Here is a 12845-nt window from a genome sequence, read left to right on the forward strand (position 1 = left end):
CATTGGAAACAAGGGCATCATTTCAAACTCACTGGGCTGAGGCCTCAACCCAGGGCTTAAGGGCTATCCACAAATGTACAAAAAAGATTCATGACGATTCACTGTTAGCTGGAACGCTAGAGAGACGGCCCGATGACTAGCGTAGCCGTCACGCCACACTGAGATGAACGTTTGGACCACAACAGAGGTCCGCAGATGGGACTTATGTCAGGAGACGGCTAAACCATGTTTTTCTTCAACAGATAAAATTTTAAATCAATTCTCAGTGTATTAAACATTCAGTATTACCTTGCACATATTTACAAATAGGTGTGCATACAGTTGGCTAGTGTGTATTTTGACGTAGACACATGTCATAAAAATAACAGTTTTTCTTTGTTAATGTGCTGCCTCTATGCTGTCATGGCTGCAGGGCACAACATGATGTAGAAAGAGAGGATGTTCTAGAGGTCAAAGGTCAAACCTGATCTACGCATCTACTGTGAGAGCAGGAGTGTCAGGGAGGACAGGGACGGACCTGACTGCCCCTAACACCAGTCAAGAATCACACATCCTCTGTTGGAACGTCGCTCACACTTAACACCCACACACACACACACACACACACACACAGGTCGACCCACTGTAGCTGGTACACTAGTGGGTGGTGAACACACACACACATATCGCTAACATGTAGAGGTGGAATGTACGTCGGCCAAGTCTGTGGTTGAAAACACAAAGTTACGGTCTCTGCTGCTTCAAAGTTCACTTTTCAAAAATGATCCCAAAAACCATTTAGCTTCCCTTTTGCACCTGAAGACTATTGGGGTGGGGGTGGGGGGCTATGGGACAGGACGCCTCAGGGTAAATAACAATAGAAACAAACTCAATCAACAGTTTGGACTTTGTCTGACACATTACTGGTGTTCAAATCCTGCTCTTTAAATGACTGTTAAATCATATTTCATCTCTCTTTGGAAAACTTGACACCAGCACTCCAGTGCAGGAACTCTGTTCAGACTCTCCACGTCGTTTTTAGTCGGTAGGAACAAACTTATGGGCAGATCATCGTCTTTTCTGAGATACAAATAGACAACAAGGCTTGGCCTTAGAGGGCTCTGCCTCAGGCCCATTCACTTAAAAACCAAAATTTATCTATTCTGTTCCAATGACATTATTTCAACATTTTCAGTAGTCTGTAAGATGGCCAGTGTGTGCTAGGACAGTTCATACACAGACAGGCAGGCAGGCAGGCATGTAAAAGACAAGTCTCATACGGAATTGGTCCACCATTGATATGTTCTTCAACAGACTGTCCCGAGACACGAGGAAGAAGTACTAAGACAGTGAAGCACATTCGTAAAAGCCCTCCTCCTGGATAAGAGGAAAATGACCCTGGGGTCTCCCAAACGAGCCTCCACCGGCTCCAGAGCCAGTCCTCATCTGCTGCTGGCAGCACATCACAGGAGTATGACTGGCTGGCATGGTGAGAGGAGCTCAACGACACCCAGAGGAGGACGGGATGAGGAGAAGACAGGAGAAGGGAGACAATATCGTGAAGAGGTTTGGAGAAATCTAGGTCAGGAGTGGAAGACGTTTTTTTCCCCCCTCCCCTCTTCTGTGATGTGGAGACAACGCAGTGTGAAGAAGACAGAAGACAGACGCAAAGACAGTGAGACAGACGGCCTTCTTATCCTCCACCAGATCTGAAAGAGAAACATGAAGGACATCATAGAAGAAATCAATGAGAGAACCACAAAAAAGCTAAATTTACTGAAGAGCAATTGAATGTTTGTCTGCTGAATCGTAAACAAGGTGCGAGTCTACTAAGAGCCTCAAATATGAAACCACCATTCTTCTCCGGTATAGGAGATTCCAGACATTACACTACTCATATCTGTATGTCCAATTTCTTTTAAATATAAAATTAAAATTTTGCCAAAATAAGTATTGAAACTCTTACTAGACATCATTTATTTATTTATTTATTGGGGGGGGGGTCCCCCTTTTCTCAATTGTACCCGGCCAATTACCCCACTCTACCGAGCCGTTCCAGTCGCTGCTCCACACCCTCTGCCAATCCGGGGAGGGCTGCAGACTACCACATGCCTTCTCCGATACATGTGGAGTCGCCAGCCGCTTTTTTCACCTGACAGTGAGGAGTTTCTCCAGGAGGACATAGCGCATGGGAGGATCACGCTATTTATTCCTCCCAGTTGTCCCTCCCCCCCGAACATGCGCCCCAACTGACCAGAGGAAGCGCTAGTGCAGCGACCAGGACACATACTCACATCCGGCTTCCCACCCGCAGACACGGCCAACTGTGTCTGTAGGGATGCCCGACCAAGCCGGAGGCAACACGGGGATTCGAACCAGCAATCCTCGTACTGGTAGGTAACGGAATAGACCGCCATGCTACCTGGACGCCTGACGATAGACATCAGTTTGATCAAATACTGGACATTTTGAAAGTTGAAAGGAATTTATAGTTTAAACTGTAAAAGTATGTGCCAAAAACGTGCACAGAGAAACAGTAACAAAGAAGTTCAATAACAATAACAATAACAAATAAAAAAGTTAAAAAAAATAACAAAGAAGTAGTAGAGCCGTTTTTGCTGAAGCAAGCACATTAATAACAACTGTGACTAAATCTAGATGAATGATTAGAGAGCGAGGGTGGCTGAGAAAGGAGAGCAAATCCACACTGCATCACAGGTGTGTGTGTGTGTGGGGGGATGGTGTATTAGGTAGGAGGGTGGGGTTAAAGTGCGTTCTGGGGGAGGAGCTACAGTACACGATGCTCTGTGGAGCTGAGATACAGGATGAGCTCTTGGATTTAGTAGTCATGCTGCATGAGGCATGATGGACCTGGATTAGGATGGGATGGGATGGGATGGGATGGGATGGGAGGAGAGGGGAAGGGAGGAGAGGGGAGGTTGGGTAGGTGTCGGAGAGCCCCCTCCACCATCACAGGGCTTATGGCATCATGGTGTTATACCTTCCTCTTCGGATGTTCCTGGATTTGGGGGGAGATGGGAAGGCGTTGGGAAAAAAGACACAAGGTCAGGAGACGTCAACGACAACAGATAGAGGGACATCTCAACCAACATGAATAGCTGACTTACAAGCATGTTATAAAGCCCACCAATAGTTAGCTTGAATTAGCATTGACATGAAATACAAAACAACAAGTACTCACAATGGAATTGTTCTAATTGCCTTACAGTGTATAATAGTATCATAACTACGACATAATTTCCTAATAAATGATCTAACGGTGATAAAAGACCATGGGCATTACACAAGAATATGAAATATAGTTATATTAAAGTTTAATTAACATCTAACTACTTTCTTTTATGTCTAACTCACTCTCACTCAGCTGAGATGTTATTGCAGATGGGTGACACTTGAAAATCAAAATGATAAATAAATCAAGCAATAAAGTCTGCCTGTTAACCAACTCATCATTCATCTCTCCGGGCCCTGTCCATGTGATTCTCGACAGGTAGCATTGGCATCACATGCAGCAGGTCTACAAGAAGTCATGGCACCAACCATCAGGGCATCATTATGGTTGGAGTGAAATGGAGTACCCCACCAGGACTTTCTACACCCCTCCTGCAAGCCAGGACATCTGACTACCAAGAGACACAGCTCATGCACACATCAATCTATCAGTCAATCAGTCAATCAATCAGTCAATCAATCAATGAATCAATCAATCACAATACTTTATTCATCCCCAGGGGGAAATTGGGTTCTATTACAGACACTCACACTCTAGTAAGAAAAACTAAAAACTAACAAGATACAAGACAACAAGAAAATAGAAACAAATAGAAACAGGAAAAACAGAAACATATAGAAATAAAAGATAAAATAAGAAATAGAAATAAGAACAAAATATATATAAACAAGTATGAAACATGCATACGAAGCATGCATAAACATGCATACGAAGCTGCCTCTGGCCCTAAAAGGACTGGTTGCTGTTGCAACTACGTGACAAGCAGATGTACTGAGAAGATATATGTGTATAGAAACTAACTTCCAAACTCCATGAAGAATGTGTGTGTGTGTGTGTGTGGGCGGAGAAGGTACAGTCCTTTTAAGTCAGGGCACACAAAGTGAAGGCCAGCATGCACAGGTGGAGCAGCACAGAAGAAGCAGTTTCAGCGAGAGCATTTGGGTTTCAGGCACCGTCTCTCAGAGGACACCAGGCTGGTGCAAGCTGAGAGAGCACTTGAAGACAAAGCACTTCAAAAAAAAAAAATAGGGGGCTTAATTTAATCCATACAGCAACCATTATAATAATAAATTACCACAACTGGGGTCTGAGGATATTGAAGATGGGTTTGGGGAAGAAAAACTGCCAAAAAAGGAAATGTGGCACCAGTGGACTAGGTTAATTCAGCGGAAAATGTGAAACAGGAAAGCTCTACACTCTAGTGGAGTCCATATTGGTGCTTACAGTGGTTCCTGGCAGAAAGAAGCATTGTGACCCTGCACTAACATGACTACACCAGTTCTGATGGGCTAAATTAGGAGTGGGGGAAGATGGAGGCGAAGAAGAGTTGCAGGATGGAGGTTAAGGTTGATTTTGTCAAATACCAAAATACATTGAATAATAAAATATAACGGCCAATGAGATGTTGCCAGACACTGCCAGAGCCGTCTGAGTTTAGCACATTTGTCAGACTTCACTCCCCTCCACTGCCCTCCCTGGGGGCAGTGAGCTGCAAATGGGCATCGTTTCAGAGGGGTGCGAGTGTGTGTGTGTTCGTGGATTGGTGGGGGGGCCTTTAGGTAGAAGCAGACAGGTACACAAAGGCATGCCAGAACTCTTACTTAAATCCCCATCCTGTTCCCCCTAGGACTATAGCTGCCAGGAGAATAGCACCTGCGATGGACCCTATAATGATATTGGTGCCACTGGGACCTGCGCAGAGGAAGGAGGAAGGGGAGAGGAGGAAGAGGAGGAGGAGGAAGAGGAGGAGGAACAAAACAACACCACTAAAAACACACATCAGAGGACAGCATCAACACTGTACGTCAACAACATCAATGAGAAAGAGAGAGAGAGAGAGAGAGAGAGAGAGAGAGAGAGAGAGAGAGAGAGAGAGAGAGAGATTGTAAGATACCTACAGCGAGGAAGAGACAGAGAGAGAGAGAGTGTGTGTGTGTGTGTGTGTGTGTGTGTGTGTGTGTGTGTGTGTGTGTGTGTGTGTGTGAGTGAGAAAGTGTGTGTGAGTGAGAGGGAGAAAGAGTGAGTGAGAGAGGGAAAGTGCGAGTGAGAGAGAGTGAGTAAAAGATAGAGTGTGAGTGAGAGAGTGTTTGAGTGAGACAGTGTGAGAGAGAGAGTGTGTGTGAGTGAGAGAGTGAGAAAGTGTGTGTGAGTGAGAGGGAGAAAGAGTGTGAGTGAGAGAGTGTGTGTGAGTGAGAGGGTGTGAGTGAGTGAGAGAGAGCAAGAAAGACAGAGTGTGAGTAAGAGAGAGTGTGAGTGAGAGAGAGTGAGAAAGACAGTGAGTGAGAGAGAGTTAGAAAGTGTGTGTGAGTGACAGAGTGTGTGTGAGTGGTGAGTGAGAGTATGTGTGTGTGTGTGTGTGAGAGAGAGAGAGAGAGAGAGAGAGAGAGAGAGAGAGAGAGAGAGAGAGAGAGAATAATGAGAGGAAAGAAAGAAGAGTGGGTCCGGCACATGGGGTGGAGAGGCAGGAGAACGGGCAGATGAGCGGGGGGAGTCAGGAGGACAACAGTTAAAAAAAGGAGAGTGTGTTTATTACTTTGTTCTTATTCCCCCTCTCCTGCTCTTTCAGCTGGACACCCTCTTGCTTAGGGTGGCTTTTTGCCCTATGAGAGCAGCTGCTTAATTGCTCTGTGCCATTGGCAGACTGCAAGAAAGTAAGGGAGATACTTGAAGATGGCGGTGCCTGCAAGACACACAATCACACATGTACACATGTACACATGTACACTCACACTCAATGACGCATGCTCTAAAAAAGAACTGTTATGCCCACACACACCCATGGTAACACACATGTCCAAACACAGGTGTTAACTTTCTTACAACTGAGTCATACTTGAATCTAATTATTGTTTTTGCTTGAGCAGGACAAGAACTTGTACTTCACTTTGAGTACACACAGAAGTTACAGAGATGATGCCGAGAGACTATGAGGAGGATGTAAAGGAAACAGACAAACAGATAAGGCAGACAGACAGATGGAGAGACAGGTTATAAGTGCTATGGACCTTTCTTCTCTGGTCCTGCCGGGAGTGTCGGTTCAGGGATAGGATCAAACACACTGCAGTCCTTTCCAGTATAGTCCCTGTCACAGATACACTTCACCTCATTACTGCACGTCTGCATTCAGAGGTAGAAAAAGAGAAAGAGCGTTAGCTCAGAAAGACAGTATAAGAGATAAAGGAGACAGTATTAGGTGACCAATGACAGGGCTATGACAAATTACAAATGACAGGACTTCCGCGTGCAGGCTAAGCTAACTGCTAGCCCATGAAGACCGGCGGTTCCGATAACACCGAGGACGGTCTGGCGGCGGCCTCGCCTGGCATTGACTGTGGTGTTTTTGGTGTCGTCGTGTGGGGTGCGGGGAGATGTGTAAAGGGTGTCTGGCTGGGAGAGCTAGCATTGGCTCAGCTGGGGCAGCCTGGTCTGTTGTGTCCGGTGGGCCCAAAGACCACGGCCCTGCCTGGAGCTGCCCCCGAGGAGGAAGCACCCAGGGCGGTCTGACAGGACACGGAAGCAGGGCAGGCTAAGCTAACTGCTAGCCCATGCAGACCGGCAGTTCCGATCCTGGCTGGCGTTCACTCCCTTGGACGATGATTTTTTCTTTTTTAACTTTGGATATACGTGTTAGTTTCAATATATGTGTTAGTCAGTATGTGTGTTCGTGAAGTTCTTGTAGTTTTTGGATGTGTTTTTGTCTTTGTGTTGCACTGCTGTGGGAAACAATATTTCGTGACAAATGAAGTGTTCCTGATTTCTGATTCAGCGGAGTAACATACTGCTGGTTATATCACAAAACATAGACCTGGCAGCTCGATAAAGAGTGCTGTTCTCATACGGTTCTCACCCCGTGGTCGAAGCAGGTGCGTCCTAAGTTGGAGCCAGGGCAGGTGCTGAGGTTGAAGGCTGCCACAGGGAGGCAGCGTCGCTCCAGACACATCATGTTGGGCCCGCAAGGAGCACCATCTTCCACGTAACCCAGGTCTGAGCCGTCCTCCAGCAGAGCATGGCCGCCTCTGAACACACACACACACACACACACACACACAGGTGAAGGCGATGTAAGATACATATCATAATAAGATTGAGACACGATATTCCTCAGTGGAAATTCCAGTCAAGGAGGTCGTTTGATGCACTGGTGCGACACACTCACCTGCAGTCCAGGTACTTGTTCTGGTGATAAATGGTCAGGCTAGTCACTTCACCCTGCAGGTCTCCAAACTTTGGCTTCACCGTCATATTGGTACAGAATAAGAAGCCACATAAAACGTCTCTGGAAGAGGGAAAAAAAAAAGGAATGGTGGGAGGGAAAAAATGCATGTTAAATTTCTTCTGTAAGAGCGTCAGTAATGGGAAGGGAAATTATGGCACTCACGGCTTGTTGCACTGCAGCCAGCCCTTGCCATCTGGACCGGGCCCACAGTTGCCTTTCTCAGTCCCCTCAGCATTTAACTTCTCATAACAGAACCGGTCTGCTGAATCTAGGAGACCCAACAAACACGTTGTTAAAAGGCAAACTAACAGAATTTGCAGTTTCCTGTTGCAAACACATTAGTCTGCTGAACCAACGAGGACTGTATAAAATAATAAAATCTAGATCAGCGGGTTCCAATCATGTGTAGGTTTCCATTCCAACCACATGCTTTACACCTGCTGATTTCACTTATAGTATTAGTACCCTGTTATCTAAATAAAGGCCCATCCAGCCATTATCCAAACTGCTTATCCTGCTCTCAGGGTCGTGGGGATGCTGGAGCCTATCCCAGCAGTCATTGGGCAGCAGGCGGGGACACACCCTGGACAGGCCACAAGGCCATCACAGCCCCCTCACCCCACACACACACACACACACACACACACCACACCACACCACACACACATTCACACCTAGGGACAATTTAGTAAGGCCGATTCACCTGACCTACATGTCTTTGGACTGTGGGAGGAAACTCGAGCCCACGGAGAAAACCCACACAGACACGGGAAGAACATGCAAACTCCACACAGAGGATGACCCCCAAGATTGGACTACCCCGGGGCTCAAACCCAGTACCTTCTTATGGTGAGGTGGCCGTGCTAACCACTGAGCCACCATGCCCCATCTAAATGAAGGTGTTTTACTTAAATGATTTCCACTGGTATAGTGTTTGGCTAAAATAAACACATGCATACACATGGCACTTGATCAGAGTTTACTGATGTAGAATATACTGTATACTATGTAGACCACGGCACGCAACAACGGTTGGCTATGGTGACTTAGATGTATAATATTCTTACTATAACCCCAAAGTCCCTTGCACTGTCCATCACGAGTCCTGCATCGACCTCCATAACAGCGACCCTGGAAATGAGAGGCCACATGGTAAACTCTGGGATAAATTTAAGGCTATGAAGTGGTTGATGAAGTGTGTGGTATGAACCAGTACATACCTGACTGCTATCACACATGTATCCGTCAAGCTTGTGGACATTATGTGGACACTGCGACAGAGAGAAAAAACTTGGTTTACAACAAATCAGTGCATGAACTCAGTTTCTAGGTGCTTTCCTGTGCTACGGCATACGCTACCTGGCTGGAGTCTCCAGTGCAGGTTTCTGGGATGTCACAGTCATTGACAGCCTCTCGACACACCACTCCTCTCAGCTCGTACTGCAACAAAAGTTACGCAATGCTTCAAATAACAAGAGGATAAATGTCTTGTGAGTAATCATTAAAAGATTTGTCTTGAATGACACCGACTAGAATTAACAAACAAATAGTGTATATTTGGAGGGCATGATCAGATATAGGTTTTCATAGAAACTAAATAAAACTCAAACTATATGAAAGCATTAGCTTGTCAACAAGTTGAGGAGCAAGTCTTGTGCATCTCAAAATCTTCAAAGTCGTTTCACAATTTGGGTTGTGGCTGAGAAGACCCGTTTGGTAAAAATGCTGGTATGACTTTTTAATTTGTGAAGCTTGATCAACATGTTACACAACAACATACTGTAGCGAATTCAGGGGTCAGCTGGGAACCGCCACAGCCGGGACGCGGACCTGGGTTGCCCGCACCACAGGCGACTGCACTAACCAGTCAACTAAAGGGTCCGACCCGTTAGCCAAGGGCTAGCGAGTCTAGTCATCCGTGGTCGTTAAAACACATTCATGAGTCAATGACTTGTGGGCATCCCTAAATCTTACAACCAATTTTAGAGTTGACCGTTATGTGAAGTATGACATTGACAACAAATGTTTTACTATAGAGCACTCACCCTGCAGCCAGTGCAGCAGAGTCCATTACTGCACATGGCATCGTGGGTCAGTGTGCATTTTTTACAGCAAGCCCCCCCACTACGGGCACACTCCTGCAAGCACACACAGCAAAACAAGTCTTTGGTTATGTTTGAGCAAACACCCGATCCTGCAAAGCTATCATCAAGGCAAGGCATAGATGCATCACTACCTATCTTGAGCAACTTTATGGTCCGGGTTCATCCATGAATGGATGTAAAGACGTACATAATGTCTGATCATATACTCACCACCTGCGACCCGCAGTCACATTCCTCTCCTGGCTCCACAAAGCCATTTCCACACTCTGGAGGGTCCAACAGCTGACAGAAAGAATTAGAGGAAAAGAGAAAGGGATGTGGATGAACAGATGGAGGCCGTACTAAGATGCGTCAGGAGTACAGGGGATGGTTTGTATGAGGTAAGCTACGGAGCAAGAGGCAAGAATAATCCAGAGTCACTGGCTACTGTGCAGTAAGTAAATATGTGTTCTGAGAGAAATGAGGCAATAGGGGAAAATTACCATATTTCCCGGACTATAAGTCACTGTTTTTTTACTCGTCTGGCTGGTTCTGCGACTTGTATTCCAAAGCGACTTATACAATGTAATTTTGTCAGACGAATACACTCAATTTCAAATAAGGCCACTAGATGGCACTGTTTAATCTTGTAACGCAATAGAAAATACTGTACCATAGTGACGCGCGATCGGACGGGTACGGGTACGCTTACTAGAAAATATCGCGGGTTCGAGCGGGCGGGTCAAAAACTGACAAAGCAGCATTCCGAGTAAGTTATCAGTAACTTACAGAAACATTGTGTGCAATAGGCTAGGCTGTGCATTACTAGTCCACCTACTCTTCCCCTCGCTGTCACACACTCTCTTTTTCAAACACACACACACACACACACACACACACACACACACACACACACACACACGTACCCAGGCAGCGTTATTGTAACAGTGCACAACCACGAATGTGTAGACTCGCTAGCCCGTTGGCTAATGGGTCCGACCCTTCAGTCGAATGGTTAGCGCCGTCGCCCGTGGTGCGGAGAACTCAGGTTCGATCCCGCCCGCTCCCTGAATTCTCCTGCTACATTTGGTGGCAGCGGTCCACACATCCGTGATTGTACACATACACTATCATCAATTTGCGATCGTGGTTTTGGTCAATACATGTGCTTTAGAGTGTTGAGGCTTCACCTACAAGTTTTTTTCCCCCCTAAGTGATCCGTAGCTTTTGTTTACACCCTCAAAACTCTTTTTTTTGGGGGGGTCAGAAGTCAGAAAGAAGAGGCTTTTGTGAGTGTGTGTGTGTGTGTGTGTGTGTGTGTGTGAGAGCGAGGGAGAGAGAGAGAGACAGAGTTCATGTCTTTAATGAAGGGTTACTTGTTTTCCTCAACAATAAAGAACACCGTTTGGAACAGTTCATCTGCTTATTTAGGAGTCTTGACCCAGACACTATCAGGCTGAGATAAATACAACAGGCTATACCTTACAATCGGTGTACTACGCTGGGCAAACAGCCCAAAAACGAAATAGTGCAACACTGTTGACGTTGCTGTAGCCTGGGCTAAATCTGAAGGTTTGCGGGTCGGATCGGGCTCCGGTGGTTAATTAACGCATATTTTAGTGGGTTGAGTGGCGCGGATTGGCTCTCATAACGGGTCGGGTGGGTGCAGATATCGAAAAGCCCTGACCCGCGCATCACTACTGTACCACCGTATAAATACAACTTATACACCAAAGAGACTTAAATGTTTTGTTTTTCTGTTTGTGTTTTAGATACTTTACTGATCCCCGTGGGGAAATTACGCTCTGCATTCAACACTAGAACGACTGGGATTTCACTCCTACCTAAAACGACCATGGGCGGTGAAAATGACCGCTGGTGTTTAAACTCTAAAATCTCTCAAGATAAATACCCAATTGACATTAATGTATCACATACAGTGGCACTTGAAAGTTTGTGAACCCTGTAGAATTGTCTATATTTCTGTATAAATATGACCTAAAACATCATCAGATTTCCACACAGGTCATAAAAGTAGATAAAGAGAACCCAATTAAACAAATGAGACATAATATTACACTTGGTAATTTATTTATTGGGGAAAAATGTTGTGGTTCAGCCCCCTGCTCGGCCCTCTGGCGCCCCCTTTGAGGTCACGAAGCACATCTCCTTCATCTGTCTCTGAAACACCGGGCACGTCTGCGCGCGCTCTTAGAGCGTCGCGTAGACACAATCAGCAACAACGCACCTGTCAACAATCTACAACCACCACACCTGCGAGTGCTCAGCTCATCACCGAGCTACAAGACCCCCCGCCAACCCATTGGGTCGTAGCCAGAACGTGCCTAAGCGACAGTCGAATCCCTTGAGCTCTGCCCTCTCATACGGACCCTAACCTCTCACTTGGAACTCCCGGCTTGTGGATTTGGCCCTCTCAAGGACTCACACTCTCTCTCTCTGATCACGGACACCTTTGCCTGCACGCACATTTCATATTGGACGCGTGTCCAGTATCAAATGTTACTCTTACTCTACGTGTGGTGTCATTTAAATACCGCACCACACATAGAGTAAATACTTACACATAGCCTAGACACACAACCTGCTGGTCATCACACATAGTTTAGACACACACCCCGCAAACAAGACGAACAACGCAACACACACAATACACTTTATTCTTGTGTTTTTCCTTGTTCAATTTTGTTAATAAATCCGCCCTCCCGGCGGCTAAAGATTCCGTTGCCTCTGAAGTGCCTCTTTTGGTTCCGCTCCAGCCGTTGCCATAACAAAAATGATCCAGTATTACATATCCGTGAGTGGCAAAAGTATGTGAACCTTTGCTTTCAGTATCTTGTGTGACCCCCCCCCCCCCTTGTGCAGCAATAACTGCAACTACACGTTTCTGGTAGATGTTGGATCAGTCCAGCACATCGGCTTGGAGGAACTTTAGCCCAATCCTCCATACAGAACAGCTTCAACCCTGGGGTGTTGGTGGGTTTCCTCACATGAACTGCTCGCTTCAGGTCCTTCCACAACATTTTGATTGGATTAAGGTCAGGACTTTGACTTGGCCATTCCACAACATTAACTTTATTCTTCTTTAACCATTCTTTGGTAGAACGACTTGTGTGCTTAGGGTCGTTGTGTTGCTGCATGACCCACGTTCTCTTGAGATTCAGTTCACGGACAGATGTCCTAACACTTCCCTTAAGAAGTCACTGGTATAAGTCAGAATTCATTGTTCCATCAATGATGGCAAGCCGTCCTGGCCCAGATGCAGCAAAACAGGTCCAACCCATGATACTACCAC

General features: G+C 46.0%; 1 protein-coding gene across 1 annotated transcript in view; it reads right to left on the reverse strand.

The window, feature by feature from the left end:
* Positions 1–2958: 2958 nt before the first annotated feature.
* LOC130119790 (disintegrin and metalloproteinase domain-containing protein 11-like) overlaps positions 2959–12845 on the reverse strand; it is a 36141-nt gene continuing 26254 nt past the window's right edge. The window contains exons 16-26 of the mRNA XM_056288386.1: positions 9764–9835; positions 9494–9586; positions 8808–8888; positions 8669–8719; positions 8516–8579; positions 7611–7716; positions 7389–7508; positions 7080–7248; positions 6238–6349; positions 4834–4924; positions 2959–2998 (exon numbers count right to left, since the gene is read on the reverse strand). Of these exons, the coding sequence (XP_056144361.1) occupies positions 2959–2998; positions 4834–4924; positions 6238–6349; positions 7080–7248; positions 7389–7508; positions 7611–7716; positions 8516–8579; positions 8669–8719; positions 8808–8888; positions 9494–9586; positions 9764–9835 (999 nt within the window). The remainder of the gene's footprint in view (positions 2999–4833; positions 4925–6237; positions 6350–7079; positions 7249–7388; positions 7509–7610; positions 7717–8515; positions 8580–8668; positions 8720–8807; positions 8889–9493; positions 9587–9763; positions 9836–12845) is intronic.

Source organism: Lampris incognitus, chromosome 10, assembly GCF_029633865.1.
Source record: "Lampris incognitus isolate fLamInc1 chromosome 10, fLamInc1.hap2, whole genome shotgun sequence".
Classification (NCBI taxonomy): Eukaryota; Metazoa; Chordata; class Actinopteri; order Lampriformes; family Lampridae; genus Lampris; species Lampris incognitus.